Source organism: Xenopus laevis, chromosome 2S (assembly GCF_017654675.1).
Source record: "Xenopus laevis strain J_2021 chromosome 2S, Xenopus_laevis_v10.1, whole genome shotgun sequence".
Lineage (NCBI taxonomy): Eukaryota > Metazoa > Chordata > Amphibia > Anura > Pipidae > Xenopus > Xenopus laevis.
Genome location: NC_054374.1, coordinates 46,740,344 through 46,763,816, shown reverse-complemented (window position 1 = coordinate 46,763,816; position 23,473 = coordinate 46,740,344). Strand labels below are relative to the sequence as shown.

General features: G+C 38.1%; 1 protein-coding gene across 1 annotated transcript; it reads right to left on the bottom strand.

The window, feature by feature from the left end:
* Positions 1–10,715: 10,715 nt before the first annotated feature.
* On the bottom strand, positions 10,716–21,169 carry myog.S (myogenin (myogenic factor 4) S homeolog). The gene is given in 3 exon segments (NM_001085730.1): positions 10,716–11,461; positions 16,792–16,870; positions 20,645–21,169. Coding segments are annotated over 3 exon segments (711 nt in total). The 5' UTR covers positions 21,155–21,169; the 3' UTR covers positions 10,716–11,339.
* Between the last annotated feature and the right edge of the window lie 2,304 nt (positions 21,170–23,473).

Genomic DNA, 23,473 nt, shown 5'->3' with positions numbered 1-23,473 from the left:
GTGCTTCCTCCTTGGTCTGGACTTCTCCGCTCATTGAGCCGTGGGGCCCTGACAGTTTTGTGCCGAAAAAATCTTGGCAATATTCGTAAGTTTTGCTGAACTGACTTTTGTAATAAAGAAAAAAATTGGTGGCTTTTAGGATGATTTTTCACGGATAGGTTTGCTTTTGAAAGTCATTGTTACTTGAAGTTCCTGAATCCAACTGTTTAGCCTACCTGACTGTCCCTTCTCAACCTGTGACTTCTAATGGCTTCTAGTGGCTTCCAATGACTAACCGACTACTGCTAAACAAATCTTGCACTCCATCATGGAGAAACATGGGGATCAGATAGGTAATGTAAAAGCCCTGGGAAAATGTATAAATAGCATGCAAGTACAATGTTATAATAGATGTTATGATAGATATAAAAAAAACAGGTTTCATTTCTGGTATCAGTATCTCTTTAAGATTGACATGAAATGGTTACTCTGGCTGTCTATGAATACTGGCTTTGTGATGCTGAGAAATTACCATCTCTGTGCAACTCAAGACATCTTGTCATTGAGCCTATTCACAATTCTGTGTGGCCTGCTGCATGCATTGTGATCCATGATAATGAATAAGGGGTGTACTATCTCTAAATATATGAAACAATATTGCCTACTAACTTAATGTATCTGCAAATTATACCACTACTGATTAATACTTACATTCAAGTGAAATTCTATTAGATCTCTGAAAAAAAATTCCCAAATTAACTTTTGTTTAACTTATTCACTTCCATCAGCTTAGCACACAGCTAGGATCACCTTGTGTAACCGAATGAATGAATGAGTTCTTTCCTTCCAGGATACTACTTCTCTAATCATTGTACTTCAAAGTTCCTAATGATCCTATGAATCGATGGCATTCGCCATATGGCACGTTGACACTGAGAAATGGAAACTGCCAGACTTTACATTCAACAGCAGCTGTTTGCCTTCTTTCTGTAATCACAGGCGCATGCAGAGAGCAGGAATTAACATTCTTCCCCTTTGATTGATGGTGGCACATGGGACACAGAACGATATTTACATTAAACTTTTGCTGGTGTTACATTTTCCTTAGTTATTAACTAGTAGCACTGTTCTTTACTAATTACATTTTGTCTTGCTTTTTTTCATTCTTCCTTGCCTGAGTAAAGATAATGTCTACATGAAAACCTTCATATTACTAAAAGCTTACAGTAAATGCAGGATGTCTGGTGTAAAAATGGTGACTTCTACATCCTGCTTACAAACAGGGTGAACAATTACGTTTTTCAAAACAGAATATTACAGTCTAAATGTGATATTGTTAGGAACAGAACATCCCTGAATACATTCCTTTTTTGCATGATGTGCGATGGTAATGGCAGTCTTGTATTGACTGATGCCTTAAATAATAAATAATTTCTTAAGGTGGCCATACATGGGGCAGTTGTGTACACAAAGGCATATTTTTTATGCAGCAAGACAATATATAACAAAAAACCTAGTCCCTTTGTAAAATGTATAATGAAGCAATAGAATTCTTAATGAATCAGATAAATTTGAGCATACGACTGGCCAGATATGGGATGACTTTGACATAGTTGGCCAGCTTAAATATATTGCAATATATGGACAAAAAATCCCTGTTTTGTTTAAAGGGTAAGGCATTTTTTAGTAGCAGAATGCACAAAATGTTGCTGTCTTAAATATATTGATAATAGGTTGAGTGCAGAGGACTCTTGTATTTGATTGCAAGACAATATATCACACATTGCCAGGTTTCACCACATAAAAAACGTATAGTGACTTCCTCCAGAAGCATTGTAAATTACTGGCAGCACATCTATCATAATTAAATGCCGAAAAATTCGCGAATTTCGCGAAACGGTGAGAAACATGTTGCTCTCAAGCCACTGGTTGGGGATCACTACAGTACTTTATGCAAAGAGCGCAAGTGACTGGAACAGCAGGAAGTCTGGGGCTCATGGGCAGTTAGCTATAGCAACCAATCATTGATAAGCTTTTTGCAGCCAGCTGCAAGTAGGACAATGAATTCAGCAATCTGATTGGTTTCCATGGGTTACTGTCCATGGGCAAATTTGCCCAATGTTGATAAATGACCCCCACTGAAGAAGAACTGTAACTCCACCATCTGTACTGACCAACATGCTGCCTTGGCAGATGACATTTTTAAACATGCCAAATTCCTGAACTGACCAAAGTACATGGATATAAACCAGGATCACAGGCCTCCAAACACATATCAATAATCATTTAGTATCATATTATTGTTATATTTAAAGAGCAGTTTTAAACTGTGACAAAGGAAATAAGTGTACCCTGAGTATACCCATGCAAGCACAGGGGAGAACATGCTGACTGCTTGCTGATAGCATCCTGGTCTGAATGAAACCATGAACCCCAGTGCTGCAAGGCAGAAATGCTAACCAATGAGCCACTGTAATGTCCTCAATATAAGTTTGTCCAGATACCCACAGGCTTTAGAAGGATGGCTGCAGCAATGCTGCAATTGTATGATATCATAGCCATATACTGTACACAATGTACATACAGACATGAGATCCGTTATCCAGAAACCCATTATATAGAAAGCTCTGTATTATGGAATGGCTCCATTTTATCCAAATAATCCAAATTCTTAAAATTAACTTTTTTTTTGTAATAATTAAATAGTACCTTGTACTTGATCCCAACTAAGTGGGTTTATTTAATACTGTCATGATTTTTTAGTAGACTCTAAGGTATGAAGATCCATATTACATAAAGATCCAGAAAAACCCAGGTCCTGAGCATTCTGGATAACAAGTCCAATACCTGTATATGTAATATGTCACTCAACTTCCAGCTTACCTTTTCATCTTTAGTACCATGCCTTTTTTCCTTTTCATATATATTTCTCCTTTACTTGATTATCATAGGGCTCTTTTACTAAAGGTTACAATTTGTAGAGTACAAACAACAGGTGCAAAGCACCATGAGTTCTGCCTGCAATGTGCGTACCTGTCGCCACCCTATATTCCACTTGACAGCAGAAGAAAGGATGTTTGTGGATGCAAGGGGCAGCAGGATCCCAGTACTTACTGCCTTCATTAGCATACATACACATTTGCCCTGCTATAATAAAAGTGCTATATTTTTTGTAAAGTTTTCTAATGTTTAGTCCTATAAACTTGGATCTCCTTTCTTTATTCTATAGCCTTTCCTTTTCAGATAGCGCTCATTTCCCTTCAGCCTTTGTTTTTCAGTACATTTTCTTTCTTTTGATTTCTGTTTATGCTCCGTCTACTTTCTTTGTCTTTGTCTTCCCATTCCATGTCCTTGTTACAATTTCACTTGTCATTATTATTCCCCTTAGCCCTATCCTTTCTACTTCTTTCTTGTTAATACTGCCCCTCTTTTTCCAATTTTACTGTCATCAGCTTCCAAACTTTTAAAAAATGTTTCTTCTCACTTCCTTATCTTCTTTTCTGCTTACACATACCTTCCCTAGTCTTTTCTTTTTCTGTTGAATGCTCTCTTCTGGATTCTCTTTTGTTATTCTCTTTTGTTATTCTCTTTTGAACCCTGTTTCGTTTTGGTATCGTTTTAATGCAGCATGCTTAACTGTACTTCCTCTAAAAATTTTTCACTGCTGATTTCCACTAGCTAGATTAGTGCTTCCCAGACAAGCAGAAGTGGATGGAGTCTGCAGGATCAGCAAGGTAGAAGCAGCATTGTGGCAGATTGGCAGACGTAGGCATTACAGCCATACTGGAGTCATTTAGGCAGCAGGTGCAGAGACACGGCTCTGCATGGCTCCGGGGCCAATTGAGTGACATGGTTAGTCCTCAGCACAGGGGAAGCAGAGACAGACCGCCAGCCCGAGTCCGGGGCTGAGAAAAAGCCAGTACATCCACTCCTGCCAAGCAGCCGGGACGGGAGAGCAGGCCGCACAGGAACGAGGCCTTCTTCATCTGCCAAGTCAAGGGCAGTTCAGCACGGCGGGCAGTGGTAATCAAGCTTCCCCCCTCTGCACCCTGGACACAGCAGGGAGCTCTGTGGGGGGGGCACAAGGACCCAGGGTTCAGGCAATTTGGGGCACCAGGGACACTCACCCCCCTCTCATCCAGAAGTGCCGGCAACACCCCTCCCCCCCCCGCAGGCGAACTAGAGAAATTGCTTCTCCCCTTCCCGGCTCTGGTGGAGGGGCTTTCCAAAGCCACATGGCAGTGGCATCGGGCCACTGGACAGCAACAGGCAATAACAAAGCTTCTGATAGGGACTCTACTCTACTCAACAGTAGCCTCCACCTGTTGAGGAGATGGGTCAACCCAGCACGGGGTAAGGGCATCAGAGCCCCTTTTGCAGCAAGTCACTGTGGTGGCCACAGGGGGGGCAGAGGTGGTCCTCAAAAAGGGCACCAGCGGGCTAACCCGTCCGGCAATGGGGAAACAACTGCAGTTTTTGGCACAAATGCTCCAATTGTGGTGGGGGCAACCCTTCTCCAAATGCTTCAAAAGAGGCAAACCAGGCAGCAAACCCACAGAGGTGATCGTAAAAAGGGAAGCACACCAGTGATGTTAGGGGGGATGGAACAGTGGCTAAGTAGTAACAGTTGTAAGCGGGATGCTGCCTTGTTGATGGAAGGTTTCACACAGGGTTTTTGGATCCCTTTTCAAGAGTCACTGGGGTTGGATTGTGGGAGGAACCTGCGGTCGGTGAACAATCATACAGATATGGTTAGGGAAAAGCTTAACCAAGAGGTGTCGGGCCCCTTTGATGTATTGCCCATCCATAAACTATGAATATTTCCACTGGGGGTGGTCCCAAAAAAGGAACCTGGTAAATTCCATCTCATTCACCACTTATCCTACCCAAAAGAGGAGTCAGTCAACTACAGAATTTGCAGGGACATGACGTCAGTGCAATACACATCTTTTGACGAGGGGAGCGCCTTTGGCCAAGGCAGACTTGGAGTCTGCATTTCAGCTACTGCCAGTGCAACCAGACTGTCAGCATTTACTGGGTTGCAGGTTTGAAGGCCAATTTTAATTGACCTCTGCCCATCGGATGCTCCATCTCCTGCTCATACTTCAAGGCTTTTGCACAGTTGGATGGTGCTGTATGAAGCAAGCTCTGATGGGACCATTCATTACTTGGATGAATTTCTCTGTGTGGGTCCAGCGGGGGCAGGCCAGTGCCTTCATCTGCTCAGTACTCTTCAGTGGGTGGCCCAATGGGGGTCCCTCTAGCTCAGGACAAAATGGAGGGCCCTACTACCTGCCTAAAATTATTGGGTATCACAATTGATACTGTGAGGCTTGAGTACAGGGTGGGGTACTTGAAGGAGGCGATGAGAGGGGTGGCCAGTTGGGAGAGTCGGTGCCTCTACGTGGGGGAGTGGCAAATCACCTCATTGGAGTAACTGGAGGGATGCGGGAGGTAAAGGTTTGGGGTTAATTCCTTGAATCCTTTAATGGAAACCAATTTATTATTAGGATGAGGTTTTGGAAGACTCATTGCAACTATTCACGGATGCAGTGGGTAGCACAGGTTTCGGTGTGTACTGGGCCGGGAAGTGGTGTGTTCGGAAGTGTGGCCTCGGTGGAGAACAGGTTGGTGAAAAATGTGTTATTCCTGAAATTGTTCCAGATACTGGTGGCAGTGGAGTTGTGGGGCGAGGAATTCTCTGACTGGAGTGCTATTTAACTAGGACAACATGGCAGTGGTATCGGCTATCAATAGTTTGTCGGCCTCTTTGTTGCCGGTCCTTGCGCTGCTGCACTTGCTGGTGCTGCTCTGCTTAGAGTTTAACATTTGCTTTAAAGTGGCACATGTAGAAGAATGCAGGAATCCTATCCACATGGACATTGGCAATTCACTAACAGGCTTAAAGGAAAATTTGCGACAAATAGTATAAAATGAAGCGCATCTGCAGCTGAGGGTCTGCGAGCTTTCAGTGGGGTTGTGCGGTTGGATAGGCTGTGATTGTGTATTTTCTCTGCCCCCCCCTTCTTTGTTCCTCTTTTGTTTGTCTCATTTCAGGTTCAGCCAGAGTGGTCATTTGGATTGTTGCCGATTCTTACATTTCCAAGGCTCACCAGAGGCTACAAGATAACCCACCGGACCACTTCTAGGTTTTCTCCCAGCTCAAGTATTTATACAATGGCTTGCGGTTGGGGGCATGCACTGGGAACAGGTGCTGATTGACTTTGCAGCCCGAGTTAGGCTTGATACTTCACCAGACATATTAGTGGTGCATTGTGGGGGAAATTACCTGTGCCGAGTGTCCCAAAGGGAGCTGATACAGGTCATAGTTACATACATACTGTAGTTACATAGGTCAACAGATCATGCAACTGGCCCCCAAAGTAAAGATTTTTTTTCATAAATGGTGGGTAGAGTTCAGTGGAGGTTTGCCAATAGGTGGGAAGCTATTGAGCAGAGCTGCAAGGTGATTAATAAACAGTCGGCTATATATCGGGGTTTCAGGGTGGTGTTGAAAGTGCTTTAAGTGAATGTGTTGGGGGAGTCCAGCCAGCTTAAGGGGTCAAGCGACTCGGGCCTTGGCTGTGGAATGCTTGCCAAAGTGGGGTAATGGGGCTGTAGTCCCCTATCTGTAGAGTGTATTTGTGCCTCTCCGGTCACAGTGGAGTAACTGGTTAGGCAAGCATGTTCGTGGGATTACTGTTATGTTACATGTGGTTATATTAATATGTTTAATAAAGCTGCGGCCTTCAAACTCCATCCTGGGCTCCAAGTGGCTTTATTGGGGTCAGTATGATACTGTATGTAGAGGGGCTAAGTGTAAAAAAGGTAAAAGGGTGGCCTAAACGCTGCCTGGGTCAAAATACTAGCTAGATATATAATCGTTACAGTTTGCCATACAATTAAAAGCTTGCCATAAAATAAAGGGTCATTATCCTCTCAATAATTTAAACACGTGGAAAAACTTGAATATACAGTAGAGTTTTAGGAGCCTGTGGGGGGTCATGTCACCCTATTAGATTTCCTATAGGGCACTTTCAGTGGCAGTTGCACTTTCTAGTTTTTGCATGGGTTACTTCAGTTTCTTTTCACACACCAATAACATACGGAACAAGCATACATAAATTATAGTTTGTATGTTTTTGTGTACAAAGTGAGATTGCAAGCTCCACTGACACAGGGAATGAGTGAACATTATCTTAAAAAGCTTTGGCTAATATTTTGATGAAAAAAAAATATAATGATATAATATATAATATAGTGAGGGTAATAATAAGAGGAATTAGAGGTAGGGTAGTATGATGGAAAGACAATAATCTAATATAAGGGATTTTCTGTGACTTTTAAAATGTAAATCTACCAAATGAAATTCTCCTCTCAAAAAATAAAGCCACCAGCTGTTAGTTAGGGGCATTAGAACAAAACTTTTAAAAATCAGCGATGCTTTTTTCCATCGTCCCTGCGGTCAGCTTTAGAAATCTGTCACTTTGCTTATAAACAGTACACAAACCAGCATGCACTTCTTTTGTAAAAAAGAACCAAAGCCATTGCATGTATTGTATCCTCATTAAAACTGAAAATATTGTATAATATTAACTATTTTGTCCCCAATCTTGAAAATATGTCAGCATGTACTGAAGTGACTTTAGTTGCTAGCAATTAAACAAATTGAAGGGAGCTATTATAGCTGGTGGCTCTGACTATGCCACAAAAGGGAGTAATTGTGATTATGTACTCAACCAGCTCAATCATCCTTACATAAAAGTATATGTCAGCTTGTTAAGTAGAGGGGACAAAGCTAATGCATTTTAAACAAGCAGAGTATTTAATCTTTTTCCACTGGATAGACAAGAATGATATTTTCAGGCAATACATTAAAAGATTGATAGATTTATAAAACCGGGGAATGTAATAAATAAAGCACTATACTAGCATGTGCTGTACATAGCAATGATGTATGGCTTCTTAGACAATAAAGATAAGCACTTGCCCACTGATGCAGTTTTCCACTAAAACCTGATTTAGCAGCTTTTCAATATACAACACAGAGCCAGTTATTATACAGAGTTCACTACACTTACACAGTATAAGCAGTAAATGTATAGGTTATTGCCATTTACACTTGCCTTTACCATTTACCATGCCTTTAGCTTCAAAGTATGCTGCTTTTGAATTTTCATATTCAGTTTAAATGGATAAGCATATTAATAAACCCTGAATTGAACTTTATCAAAGTGAACTTTGAATTATTTCACATTCATGTATCTTTCAAACTATATCCCCACAAAACTACTATTAAGCTTCCTAGGAAAACTGTGAGTGAGGATGTTTTCCTGAGAAACTGTCCTTTTCAGTCATGATAGATTAACGGTGTTCCCCATGCAGATACAGTTGTGTTCAGAATAATGGCAGTCCGACATCACTAACCTGATCAGTCACTGTTATTGGTAGAAATTTTATTTCTACATGGAAAATAATTTACTAGTAGGTGTTGTGGAGTAATAGAAAACCAACAAACCCAACAGTCATGACATGCATGCTGCTGATTCTGTGTAATTGAATCATTAATTGAGACTTGTTCAAAATAATAGTGTGGATTTAAATTAGTGAGTCCAGGCAATGTAGTGTGGATTAGCACACCCACCTTGTCGATAAGTGAAGATGTGCCTGGTACACGTGGGTGGAGGCTCGGCAACCCCCCAAAACAGTAATGTAGAAAGAACCTCACGGCACACAGGTCTGCATGAAGTTTTCAGTGATTTATTGAAACAATCACTGAAAACTTCATGCAGACCTGTGTGCCGTGAGGTTCTTTCTACATTACTTTAAATTAGTGAGGTCATTCATTCTGTGAAAAAACAGGTGTCAATTACGACCCTTATTTAAGGAAGGAAGGTAGCAAATGTTGTGTAAAATGGGTCATTCCAGACATTTGTTTGGAAAGGGGAAAACACATAAAGAAGTGCAGACAATGATTGGCTGCTCATCTAAAATGACACAAAACTGGAATAGCCAAAATGGCAAAGGCTCAACCAATGATCAGCTCCAGGAAGATCAAAGACGCTCTAAAGCTACCTATGAGTACTGTTACAATTAGAAGATGCCTATGTGAACCCAAGCTATCGGCAAGAAGCCCAGCAAAGTCCCGCCATTTCTGAAAAAAGACGTGCTGAAGAGGTTGCAATTTGCCAAAGAACACATTGACTGGCCTAAAGAGAAATGGTGCAACATTTTGTGGACTGATGAAAGCAAGATTGTTCTTTTTGGGTCTAGGGGCTGCAGTCAGACGACCAACAAACACTGAATTCAAGCCACAGTACATTGCAAAGCCAGTGAAGCATGATATGGGGATGTTTTTCATGGTGTTGGGTTTATTTTTCATATACCAAGGATCATGGATCAGTTTCGATACATCAACATATTTGAAGAGGTCATGCTGCCGAAGAGGAAATGCCCTTGAAATGGGTGTTTCAACAAGACAACAACCCCAAATATCAAAACTTACTATTATCTTTGTAAATATTTATTAAATGTTATGTTATTTATGCTATATGTTATTTATGTTAGTTTGAGTGTTGCTTTGTTTCCATTATTTTACATATTTGTTATTTCTGTAGATATTTATCAGTAGCTTTTGTAAATAAATGAATATTTTGATTGAACTATCCCTTTCACTAAATAACCCTTATAACCACAAATAATTATTTCCATGTGTATATGAGAATGCATATACATATTTACATAAAGATATCCTTGGTCGACAAATCAAAGGAGGGCAGCTCTCATTCTGTACCTATAGGGGTGAGAATTTGAATACAAATATGCAGAGTATCCCAGAGGAAGTGTTGGGGATGAATACAACTGTTGAGCTTTTGACTACTTCAGTGTTGGAGTGGGGTGTGGGCTGCCATTACAGCCCCCGTCACTCTAGTCGCTAGCACCCCACTCATCAAACCTGCTGTCCTCCCTCCACCAGGCGCTACATACCTTTTACTTCATGTTGTAAAATCAGTTCTGAGACTGTGTTAAGCAATAGAAGGCTGTCCATAACTGATGTATCAAAGAGTAACCCAGACCTTTGGAGTCAAGATCACAACAAGGGCACCCACATCTATCGAATAATTTATAACACCACAGTATTTTTTTAATATACAGGTGAAAAAATATTGCTATGGGTCCAGTATTTTATTCATTTATTAGGTTCTGGTACAGGTATTGCACCTGTTATATAGTTTTCCTGGGAAATGACCTTTCCATAATTTGGATATTCTCCACTCTACTAAAAACTAAACTAAAACATTAATTAAATCCAATTGAATTGTTTTGCCTCCAATAAGGATTATTTATATCTTAGTTGGGTCAGCTACAAGGTACAGTACTGTTTTATTATTACACAGGATCGAAATTGATTTGAAATAAGTGAATTATTTGATTAAAAAAACTTGATTTGAGTTTGGTCGAATTCAAATCGAATTCAATTTGAGTTTTCAAGTCGGTAAAATCAGAGTTTTACATATTCAATTTTTTTAATAATTAATCAAATATTTGAATTTTGTGTAAAATTAAATTCATGTGAGTTAAAAAAAACTCACATGAATTTGAAATCTGACCCTTGATAAATGTGCCTTTTAGTCTTTAATATTTTTTGCAAAGTTGTTCAGAAAGTTTTTTAACAACCTAAATAATAAAACTGTGAGCGAGTGAGCCCTGACATAAAATCAATGAACACAGAGATAATCAAACAACATATCTTTTATTTAAAAATATCAAAATAAATTAGCAAAAAATAAAAAAACACAAATAGCAAATCCACACTTTTAAAAAAAGGCCATAAGTTGGTCAAACAGCATTGCAATAAAATAAAAAAATTGGCCCCAGTGAGTAAAAAAAAATGCAAAAACACACAAATAAAAATCGCTATGAAAATATATTAAAACATTTCATACCAAAACATGGAATTTTTCAGAAGTTTTTTTTTTTTTTTTAGAATTTTCAGACGCAATATCTTTAACAATACTGGGACTTTTTATTAAGATTATTTTAAGTGAATAATAAATATAGTGTTGCGCTTCTTTAAATTAATTAAGGGTTCGACAATTTGATTTAATAATTTAATTAAATAACTGCCTTTGAAGGCGATTTAGTCATTCTGGGTTAATAAATGCATATTTGTCTATGATGGTTCGGAATTTTCAGTGCCAGAAGTATAACCTATTCAGAAGGATATAATATGTGCTTGGGGGGCCAGAAGGCATTATATGGAATAACACTACGCAGTTGAGTCTTTGTTATTACATTTCTGAAGCATTGAAAGCTTACATATAGGTCCAAAAATAAAACAAACAAATAGTGCAGAGTGCTTAATTCTGAATATGTTGCTCAGGATAAGTTATTGACACTTCCCCAGATGTGATGCTGTTAACAATCGATGATAAGGAATTGATGTCACGTTGCTCGGAAGAGTCGTCACTCAAGAGATGATCTATGTATTAAAAGAAGTTCATGTTATATTCAAAACATTACAAAGGGCACCATTTTGTATCTGCACTCGTTGAGGGGCACATTTACTTAGCTCGAGTGAAGGAAAAGAATAAAAAATACTTTGTTTTTTTTGCTACTTCAACCATCGAATTGGCTACTTCGACCTTCTAATCGAAAGATTTGAACTAAAAATAGTTCGACTATTCGACCATTCGATAGTCGAAGTACTGTCTCTTTAAAAAAATTCTTCGACTTCGATATTTGAAGTCGAAGGATTTAACTTCGATAGTGGAATATCAAGGGTTAATTAACCCTCAATATTAGACCAATAGTAAATGTGCCCCCAAATGTTTATTCACTTAAGTTAGAGCCAGGACTTCTACTCATGCTCCAGGTGGAGGGACCTATTGTAGCTTTCAGCTAATCTGTTGTGGTACACTGGGTCACCCCATAGCTTGTCTGGAGTTTTCCTTAAATTATGAAAGTAACAATATTGCTGTAAGGTACATATCACTAAGAAAGAAATCTTGCGGAAGTTTTTAGTTGGCCTATTTTGATAATAAGGTTTTGTAGTCCCAAAGCTCTGTCCCTATAAACAACATTAGAACTGAGTAGCAGGAAAAGCAGCAAAGAAGTAGAAGTAAAGCTTGACTAAAGAAGTAGGTTAGAAATGTTTTACATTCTGTTTTGGGCTCCTGTACCAGCCCAAGGCAACCACAACCCTTTAGCAGTAAATATGCCCCAGTAGCTCCCCATCTTTTTTTCTGTTATTCACTGCACATGCTCTGTGCTACTGTCACTTACTGAGCTTAGGGACCAACTCACAATATTCAGTACACAGAATATAAATGTCACAATATAAGACTGATTAGTAATTAATACAGATAATTACTACATGGCAGCACAGAAACCATTGCAATTACCATCAGAAATTTATATTCAGCCTTGTAGCATTAGCTTATATTACAGGCCAACCTCATTTTCATCTTGATAATTCACAACGATCCCTAAGTTTAGCTTCTCAACAGTTACTGAGCATGTGAGTGTCGCAGACTTGTCATCCCCTCTGACAAGTTTGAAGTCCTGGATCATTGCTGTTATTGAGATGTTGAAAATTAAGCTGGTGCAATAAGTTCAGTTTATAAAATGTGTCATTTTTAGCCATATTCATTTTTAGGGTTTAGTTCTCTTTTAAAGGTTGCAAATGGCCCGTTAATTTCTGAGTGACCAGGACTGATTTACATTTTTCACAAATGACATTGGCTGTATCATAAGATTTTTGTTTTCCTAATCCAAACCACAACAAAATTGTTATTTACTAAACAATTGAATTTCATTTTGCTTCCACAAATATCTAAAAATTTGTGGTTTTCCTATATCTCTAAAAAAAAAAAAAAAAAAAGCAAAATATTTGAGATGTATGTGAAGTGTAAAAACCACTAAAGCAACACTTTGCCAAGTAAAAGGTGCTATATTTAGATGTTTTCAGAGTTTTTGTCCGAAAAAACTAAAATTTTTAGAGGCTTTCATGGTATTCGTATTTTACTCCGGATCATTTAGCTCTTTTTTTCATGCATACCTTTTCTAATCTGAACTTTTAATAAATTCAATGACAATTGTGGTTTTAGAGTTTGTGAGTTTAGTCGTGGTTTCAAAAACCTCTAAAACCACTAAAATCTGACCTTTAATAAATAAGCTTCACATGTAAAAACCATAATATTTTTTTAAGCACACAAAAATTCATGCAAAAAGGATTTTGATGTTTTTGTATTGTTATTTTTATTTTTGCTACATTTTTATTAGTTTGTTATTTTTATATTTGGATCTTTTACTAAATAAGCCGAGGTTAAAAAAACCTATACATTACAAAATCTAAATTTGTAACGGCAAACGTAAAGAAACCCAAATGAACGAAGTTATTAGGGTTCAATAACTTGTGGGGTTTCTTTAAAGACTGCTTAAGCAGTAAATTAAAATAAAGTTCAATGAAAAATGTAGTATGTTTTAGATTTCAATTACCCGGTTACCTTTGAAAATTATATTTAATTGTTTTTTTTTTATGTATAACATCCTGTTGTGACCCCTCTGGTGTGGAATTTAAAGTAATGTTTCCTTTCTGGGGTCACTGACCTCAGGCAGAGAATTAATGGAATGCCAGGCTGAATTTTTCACGTGTCTGCTTGTAACTTCTGCTCTCTATTTATTCTTCTGTCTGCCATTCAAACCCATTCTGGAAGTTTACACTCCATTAACAGGACATACTATAGCTGCAGTAGCGGATAGGTGAGGGATGAAAAAGTAAGATATATTGCTGCTGTCAACAACATAAAGCTATTTCTTAGGTGAAATTCCCCTTAGCAAAATTGAAAGGCTTTTATTTATACCTGGATAGTTTATATCATCCTATGATTAGAAAGCAGTTGTAGCTGCTGTAGACTTTTTATTTTATATATTTGCTTCAGCCACAGTTGTATTACACTATAGTTTTCACATATACTTATAAGATTAGGCATATTCTCATTCTCTGGAAACTCCTTACTGGCACCTTTCGATTTTGCTGTGCTACATGTTGCCAGTAAACACACAGTGCAGCCTACATCAAAAGGAAACCAGAAACATTCCACATAGGATCTATGGCACTGGCAGGCAGATGCTCTCATGTCAGCACCATAGACTCCATTTATAACTTAAAGGGGAACTGTTGCGAAAGTGAAAATTTAATATAACTTCATCATTACTGATGGGCGAATAAATTGGCTGCATCGAAATAAAATTGATGCATGTGAAATTTATTCAGACGCCCATTGACTTTAATGAGTTTCGCAAATTTTCTGCAGTTCGCCAAATTTTTTTACCGTTTGCCAGTGAAATGGGACAGATTCACCCATCACTGTTCATCATACGGAAATAAGAAACTTTGTAAATATACTCAATTAAATATTCTGCATTGTTTCTGAAATAATCAAGTTTATGGTCACTATCCCTCTCACAGCACCTGTTTCTCCTCATTTTGGGGGGTCATTTATAAAGTTCTCGCAAATTTGTATTGCCCATGTTTTTTCCGGAACGCTAAAAAAATTACACTACTGTGCCTATCTTTCCGTTTTTTGCGAATTTGCATTGTGAATATATTTTTGCAAACGGTGCGCTAATGAGACGGGAGTTTGCAGTCGCAGAGTGTGCTCATAAATATTTGCAATTTGCAAATTTTTGACATATTTAAAAAGCTCTTATAGACATTCGCATTGTGAAAAAAAATTCACAATTCTGTTTGCACCACACTTATTCAGCTTTATAAATATAACCATGCACAGGGCAAATATATTCACTTTGCAAACCAATCTGCCTTGCGCGAAGTTTATAAATGAGCAACAGTCTTCTTGCAACTGTTGGGTGTCATTGACAGTTAGATCCAATATATCTTATGGGGGGGGGGGGGCTTCCTTTCCTAGCAGATGTATTAGAGCTCACTCAAATAACTGATTCCAGTACAAACAAAATCTTACAAAACAACTGCATTTTGCACAAATTCGTCATGTAGAGAGACAGGATTGCTGGTGATTTTAATAGAGTGAGCTCTAATACATCTTCTAGGCAAAAGGAGCCCCCCTATTTGATATATTGGATCTAACTGTCAATGATTATCTGACACCCAACTCCTGCATGAAGAAAGAATGAAAAGAAACAGATGCTGAGAGAGGAATAGTGAAGATAAACTTGATTATTTCAAAAACAATACATCATTTTTGATTGATTGTATTCAGAAAGTTTCTCATTTCAGCATGCTGAAGTTTATATTAAATTTTAATTTTCGCGATAGTTCCCCTTTAAAGATACGCTAAAAGCTTACTCACTACCTGCACCATACAGAACTCTCTCATCACAGGTGGTAGGGGAAAAGACTGGCAGAGACAGGTATAGAGGCAGCAGAGTATGTGATGTAAGAAGGATCAAGACAGGGAAGAGATACAAGTGAAGGGACATGAGGAATGAAAGTGAAGGGGAACAGAGACAGGGAAGTGGTTATGGAGTGAAGGGGTGCAAATTATTGAAATAAAATGCAGTTACAAAAGAGAGCTCTCAGTATATTTATATTTTGGTAGCTTATAAAAATGTAACTCCTACTAAAATGTATAAAGATATTAGAAATCACTTTAGTGATTTATAACCTGTCTAAAATATACAGTATATACTAGTATATTATAATTCATTTTTTTTCTATATACCATTACAGAAATTAAAAAAAAATAGCCAACCAAATAACTTTTATAAAAATATCTAAATTTTCATTCCATGATTTCATAGGTCACCTTATTCTGCCACTTAGCTTGCTTTGTATACAACTACCAGCTTTCGTTGGTGATATGAAATATTTGTAATTTCAGCCAGTTATTTATTTACTTTTAAACGCATTATTGTGAACATGTGATTTTTTTAATGGTGCACATAATCTTTAATGTACAAGCCCTAAAGGGATTTCTGTCCCAGTTTAATCCATTAACATCCAGAACACAGTTTGACCTTTCTAGGAACACAATGTTCCCTTCTTTTTATTTCGATGAAAATATAATTACTTCTGTAGTCCTATATTCCTGTAATCTACATAGAAGAAACATAAGAATGATGATGCATGGTATTGGTATGTGACACTATGGGGCCCATTCATTAAGTTCGAGTGAAGGAAAAGAAGAAAAAATACTTCGAATTTCGAAGTGTTTTTTTGGCTACTTCGACCTTCGACTACGACTTCGACTTCGTTCGACTATTCGACCATTCGATAGTCAAGGTACTGTCTCTTTAAGAAAAAACTTCGACCCCCTAGTTCGCCACCTAAAAGCTACCGAAGTCAATGTTAGCCTATGGGGAAGATCCCCATAGGCTTGGCTATCTTTTTTTGGTCAAAGGATAATCCTTCGATCGATGGATTAAAATCCTTCGAATCGTTCGATCCGAAGAATTTAATCGTTAGATCGAACGGTTATTCCTTCCTGTTCCTGTTCAATCAAACTATTTGCTCAAAATCCTTTAACTTCGATATTCGAAGTCGAAGGATTTTAATTCCCCAGTCGAATATCGAGGGTTAATTAACCAAGATATTCAACCCTTGATACATTTGCCCCTATGTTTGATGTATGTTACATCGGGGAAGGCCTGCATTTCTTCTCTTTTGTTTGTATTAAACACCACGGTGGCTTAATGACTAATGCTGGCTAAACCCTTGTCATGTAATTAATATTGGCTGTTTTTGTCAGGCATTAACATTGTGTATATTTTACATTGTTAGTGTAAAATGTCATAATAAGCAGCCGTTGGGCAGATGAATTTACTTACCACTTTGGCTGCCACTAAAGTCAGAGTCATTCCATTCAGGGCTACAAGAGGAAGAACTTGATCCACATTCACTTGATACCTGCAATATAAAGTAATTATTATATTGCATATAGTAATGATCATGTTACAAGTTGATTGCCCTTTAACATAGTATACTGCCATTATACTTTTCATAGGTGACTAAATAATAAGGAAAAGTTACATGAAAATAGACAATTCATTGAAAAGCACAAGCCAAAAGATACATGGATGTGTTACATACAGAAGTTACATAGTAAAATAGTAACATAGTAACATAGTAAGTAAGGTTGAAAAAAGACACATGTCCATCGAGTTCAACCTTTTTTTTTTTTTTTATTAACTACCTATCTGCCAGTTGATCCAGAGGAAGGCAAAAAAAACCCATCTGAAGCCTCTCCAATTTGCCTTAGAGGGGGAAAAATTCCTTCCTGACTCCAAAATGGCAATCGGACTAGTTCCTGGATCAACTTGGACTATGAGCTATTTTCCATAACCCTGTATTCCCTAACTTGCTAAAAAGCTATCCAACCCCTTCTTAAAGCTATCTAATGTATCAGCCTGTACAACTGATTCAGGGAGAGAATTCCACATCTTCACAGCTCTCACTGTAAAAAACCCCTTCCGAATATTTAGGCAGAACCTCTTTTCTTTTATCGGAATGGGTGACCTCATGTCAGCTGGAAAGACCTACTGTTAAATAAAACATTAGAGAGATTATTATATGATCCCCTTATATATTTATACATAGTCATCATATAACCCCTTAAGCGCCTCTTCTCCAGCGGGAACATCCCCAATTTGGCCAGTCTTTCCTCATAGCTAAGATTTTCAATACCTTTTACCAGCTTAGTTGCCCTTCTCTGTACCCTCTCTAATACAATAATGTCCTGTTTGAGTGATGGAGACCAAAACTGTACGGCATATTCTAGATGGGGCCTTACAAGTGCTCTATACAGTGGAAGAATGACCCCCTCCTCCCGTGACTCTATGCCCCTTTTAGTACAGCTCAAGACCTTATTTGCCCTTGATGCTGCCGACTGGCATTGCTTGCTACAGCCAAGTTTATCATCTACAAGGTCCTTTTCCATAATGGATTTGCCTAGTGCAGTCCTATTAAGGGTATAAGTGGCTTACATCCCATGTGCATGACTTTACATTTATCAACATTGAATCTCATTTGCCACTTAGCTGCCCAGATTGCCAGTTTGTCAAGATCATGTTGCAAGGATGCCGCATCCTGGATGGAATAAATTGGGCTGGATAATTTTGTGTCATCTGCAAACACTGATACATTACTTACAACACCCTCCCCTAAGTCATTAATGAACAAGTTAAATAAAAGTGGACCCAATACTGAGCCCTGGGGGACCCCACTAAGAACCTTACTCCAAGTAGAGAATGTCCCATTAACAACCACCCTCTGTACCCGATCCTGTAGCCAGTTTCCTATCCAAGTGCAAACGACTTCATTAAGCCCAACAGACCTTAGTTTAGAAAGCAGTCGTTTGTGGGGCACAGTATCAAACGCTTTGGCAAAATCTAAATAGATCACATCTACTGCCCCCCCAATCACATCTACTGCCCCCCTTACACATAGGTTACTTCTGTAGCAAATTAAGCACCACTAGGTTACCCAGTAAGATACTATTACATGTATAGCAAATAAGTAAGGGGACATCCACAAAGGTATCCCAACTCTGCCTATGATGTACCAACTTTTTTATTCAATAGTCAGGCTCTTTACTAAAAACAGTATTCATAGTATTCTAAGTAAAAAAGAAAAATGTTAGAAATTGCTACGTGCACAGAATTTCTTCAGCTAATTATTATAGGCTGGCACTGTACTACAGAATATATTATGCATTTCATAATACATTTGCATATCTGTCTACCGGGGTCATGCTTGTCACTGGGAAAATTTGCAATTCCCTATTATAAGAGAGAGATTAATTTACTGGAGATCGACCAAGGCAAGAATATTACACACTAATAGTGGAACAGAGGCACAGACCTGCACACAGACATTTTTTTTTTAATGAAAGGCTCTGCTACTGCACTATAAAGAAGATGCCTTTCAAGTTTCCGTAAACTGCAACTATATCTGTATGTGTTTTACAAAAGATTTATTTCTAATAATGCAAGAATACCGCTTCTAAAAAGCAGCCAGCAAATAACTATACAGTGTTTGGTGTATTAAGAGTTAGTGCTACATAAAAAAAATATGACCCCATGCCATTGACATCTTGAGCTCAAGGGTCACAACTAAAGGGCATGACAGTTATGAGTGTAACCGAATGAAAGATTTTCTGATGTCTGTCTAAAGTGCCCTAATTTAAGCCTTAAAATCAATAGGTCAGTTGAACAGTCCAAAGCAACATATCGGAGACACAGACGCATGCTATGATCACACATATATTTTATAAATAATGGATGACTAATGAACATTTTAGTGCATTTATAGCTGAATGCTATGCAATGGTTTTTGTTAATGTGTCAGTTGTCATTATTTTGAGGGCTCCTTAGGGTGTCCTGGCAACATATCTGATGGAAGCCAGTGCTTACATTGCTTTAATTAAATCTTGAATCAATAGTAACAGTATTGAGTATTTTTTAGGGATACAACCTTACATTTGTACCTAGGAAAATTAGCTTCTTCAGCCACTGACACAGTAATTATAGCAGAATCAATATGATTCTAGTGGTTTAGAATCATAGAGTCAGCTGAGCCCTTTATTATTGCAGGCTAAAGTTCAGATTTTCATGGCTTTAGTACATGAAAAGAGATGGAGACCAATATAGACTATATATAAGAGATCATTTTCGTGTTTTTATTTGTGTGGAGGTTTAACCCTCCACACATCGTTCTTGCTTTATTGCCTGGACAATATTTAAAACAACAGTTTTGCATTTTTATCTTTACATTGTAAACACAATGGAGAAACAACTTTCCACATTATTGATGTACTGATTGAAGCAGGACATGCTGGTGAAGGCTGGAATGCTTAAAATTGTAGTTCTACAACAGATGCAATATTATTGTGTTACATAAATTCTGCATTAGCTTGGCTTGATTATGCATTTGCTAATAGGATTAATAACCTTTAGCAATTAATATATTTATACTTTATATCCTCAAAATATATAATAGCTGCCTTTATATATATTTTATTTAGGTATAATTTAGGCTGGTGCATTGTATAAGTAAGCCAATGTGTCAAATACAGACGATAAGGTTAATTGCACAAAGATATATATTTCTTAGCCAACAATGTCCTTTATGCCATCTTTTTCCTGGTTAAAACTCACTTTCTATCTCCCTTTACTAATATTCTGATTCTAATAGGGCTATATATAGATCTCTGCCCAACAGGTGCTGCCTTATCATTACTGGAGACACCTGCTCTTTCACATTGTTTGGATCATCTTCTCAGTTCTAGCAACACCATTATTTCTGCCCATTTTGTTAAAAGCTTGTGTATAGTATCAAACAATTATACAGGGTTAAATTATATTTTACGATATAAATAACAGATGAAAATAGATGAGAAAACTGACCTAATTTCACTTGCAACAACTGAGCTCCCCCCCCCCTTGTGGCTTTATGGCTTCCTGTAGATCTTGGTAAGTGTAAAACTGAAGCCAAGGTATATGATAAATATAAGTAACACATAAATCAGAGAAGATAATTACACTCAAACAGATAGTGTGCTGATTTATAATCAGTGCAGTGTGGCTCAGAGAAGGTTGTGATGTGTGTATGTATAGAAATGCCTGTGTAAAACATATTCCTGGATGAAACACATTGATAAACACTATACAAGATTTTGCTTACCACCCGCTGGGATCCATTACTGATGAACAATAAATCTCTCTGGTCCCTCTCCTGCTGGTTAAGGGAAGCCAATAGTGTCTGCAAGCGTTCTATATACTGGATGGCGCTCCTTAAGATTTCAACCTTTGGAAGCCTTTGGTTAGGGTTCAACAGAGTGCTTCTTTTCAGGGCTTCAAATGCCTCATTGACTTTTTTTAACCTGCGCTTTTCCCGCAAGGTAGCAGCCTTCCTTCTGTCCATGGAAACCGTCTTCCTCTTGCACACCTTGCAGGCCCACGGCAGGCATTGGCCAGGGCAATGTTCTTGTTGGGTTACATTTGGATGGGGAGAAATCTTATCTTCATTCCCTGAGCCCTGTAATAAAACCCCATCCGCACAGATCCCCGCGGTGCCACGATCTTGAAACCCAGTTTGCTCATATGTGGGGAGCCTTGCAGAAAAATAATTATCATTGTCATAAAACCTTTGGTCTGAAAAGAAATAAGGGCTGGTTTCGAAAAGCTCCATCATACAGGACTGTCTAGAAGTGTTTCCTCTCGACAGCTACACAGCAACTGCACTTCTACTCTTCACACCAACTGTTTGATGCCATTTAAACCCTCTGCCCAGCATTAAATCACGCAGATAAATATAGAAAACATTCACGAAATCTGATCCACTTTTTAGCTGTTGCCTGACATCAAAACTTTTTTTTACATCTGAAAAAGAAGGGATTCTCCCTGGAGGATTCAGGCTGGGGGAAAAAAAAGACAAAAGAAAAATTCCCCTTTAAAAATCAAGTTCATGTAAGAGTATATATATAGTACATATTCCTAGATACCTACAGAAAATAGTAATATATATAAATGTGTATATATATATATATATATATATATATATATATATATATATATATATATATACTGTATACCTGTATATAAATATATACACTATATTTGTTACTTGTTATGTTTGGTTTGTGTGTTTCTTTATAGCTCATTACAATAAAATGTTTAAGACAAAAATAATACAGAAAAACAAAACAGAAAGCAAGCATTGTATATTTCTAATAAGCTAGTCCAGGGACAGATTGGGCTGGCGCCAGCCCTCGTGAGCCCTGCTGGGCCAGGACCAATTAAGGAAAAGGATGGCGGTACAGGACATGACGCAATGCTAACATGATGCAACACTGAAAGGGTGGACAGTTGGAGGAGTGTTCTGTTGTTTACAAGGATGGTCTTGGTGTCGCTCCTAGGGTTGCCACCTTTTCTGGAAAAAAAAACCGGCCTTCCTATATATTTATCTTTCTTCCCTATTAATAATATTGGGATCAACCATCATTTTTACCGACCAGGCAGGTAAAATACCGGCCAGGTGACAACCCTAGTCGCATCCCAGTGGGCCCCCAATGCCCCAGTCTGACGCTGTACTGGTCATTTGGATGTACGTTATAGCATAATTTCAGTACATTGCTGTCGTGCCATATAAATTCATATCTAATGCCTGGATCAATAAATGAGCCTGTTACCACTGAGAATTGTAAATTTGTATTGAATTTGAATGCAGAGGTTAGGTTAATGTGATACAGAGAATTCAAAGGACAACAAGAAGCACAATACAAAACAAAGGCAATGACTAATACTAATATGATTATGGTAATGTTGGAAATACCAGTACAGTATATGTCACAGAGGGGTGAAACCTTGATGTTTTATACTAGTCAATCTCTCTGTTCCTGTCCAGTAATACCCTATGCAGATTTAAGTTTATTTTGTCATAGTTTGCTTGTTCTTTAATGCACTCTGTTTACTAATGTTTTCTACAAAAGTTAAACTGGCCATACACAGATAGATAAAATCTGTCAGACTGAAATTCGGTCATATATTATTGGGCAGGTTTGAAAATCCCATTCTCTGTAGGCCCCAATGCCACCTGCCCGGTTTTCAGAATGGCTGCCCGGATCAAAACTGCCTGCCTGTTTTCCAAATTTGAAAAACTGGGCAGGACTCCACTAATTTAATGCAGCAATTGGCCACTCACCTCAAGCAACATAGTTCTACCCCTGTTATATCACCCATATGCTTGCACCGTCACTGCTCTACACCATCACACCTACTCCCCCATGATGTCAAAGGTGGCAACCCTAGGATGATCAGATGGTTGGCCCCAGGCATAACAATTATATCAGTGTAGGCTTTACATGTCCTTTAACCACTGCTCCACACCTCTTTGTCATCTCTTGGGCTCATCTACTGTTTGAACCAGTCATTTACGAGTTATTTTAAGAACTAGGATTCATTATTAGGAGGTGAGACAGTGTGAGTCTACATGTACACTCATGTATCTCATATTGTAACTGAATGCCTATTAACTAGTGGTAGCTGACTTGGCCAATTCTCTTCCAACCAGTCTACCATGTCCTGTTCTGAGGTTTGCGGAGATCACATTTAGTATATTTTCATTTGCATAGATACTAAATTATCTAAATATGCATAGTAATGAGTGAATGTATTTGACAGGCATGGATTCACGGCAAAATTCCACACTTAGTTACCTGTGAATTTTTGTCATGAAACTGCCGCAAAAATTTGCTGTAGAAAATTTCTCTGTGACAAAAAAAGTCGCTGCGACAAAATTGTTGACACAACTTGACTCAAGGCACCCTAAAAGCTAAATGCGATATTGAAACAGTTGGGAACTAGGTTGGCAATGAAAGCCCAACTGAGCTAATTTCATATAGGAGTTAGAAAGGTTTCTATGCAAAAATAGAAATGGTTCTAGTTTGTTTCTGTCAGAGTCTATATAATAATTTTATGCATTCTGGGTAGTTAGAGACATACATGTTACAGC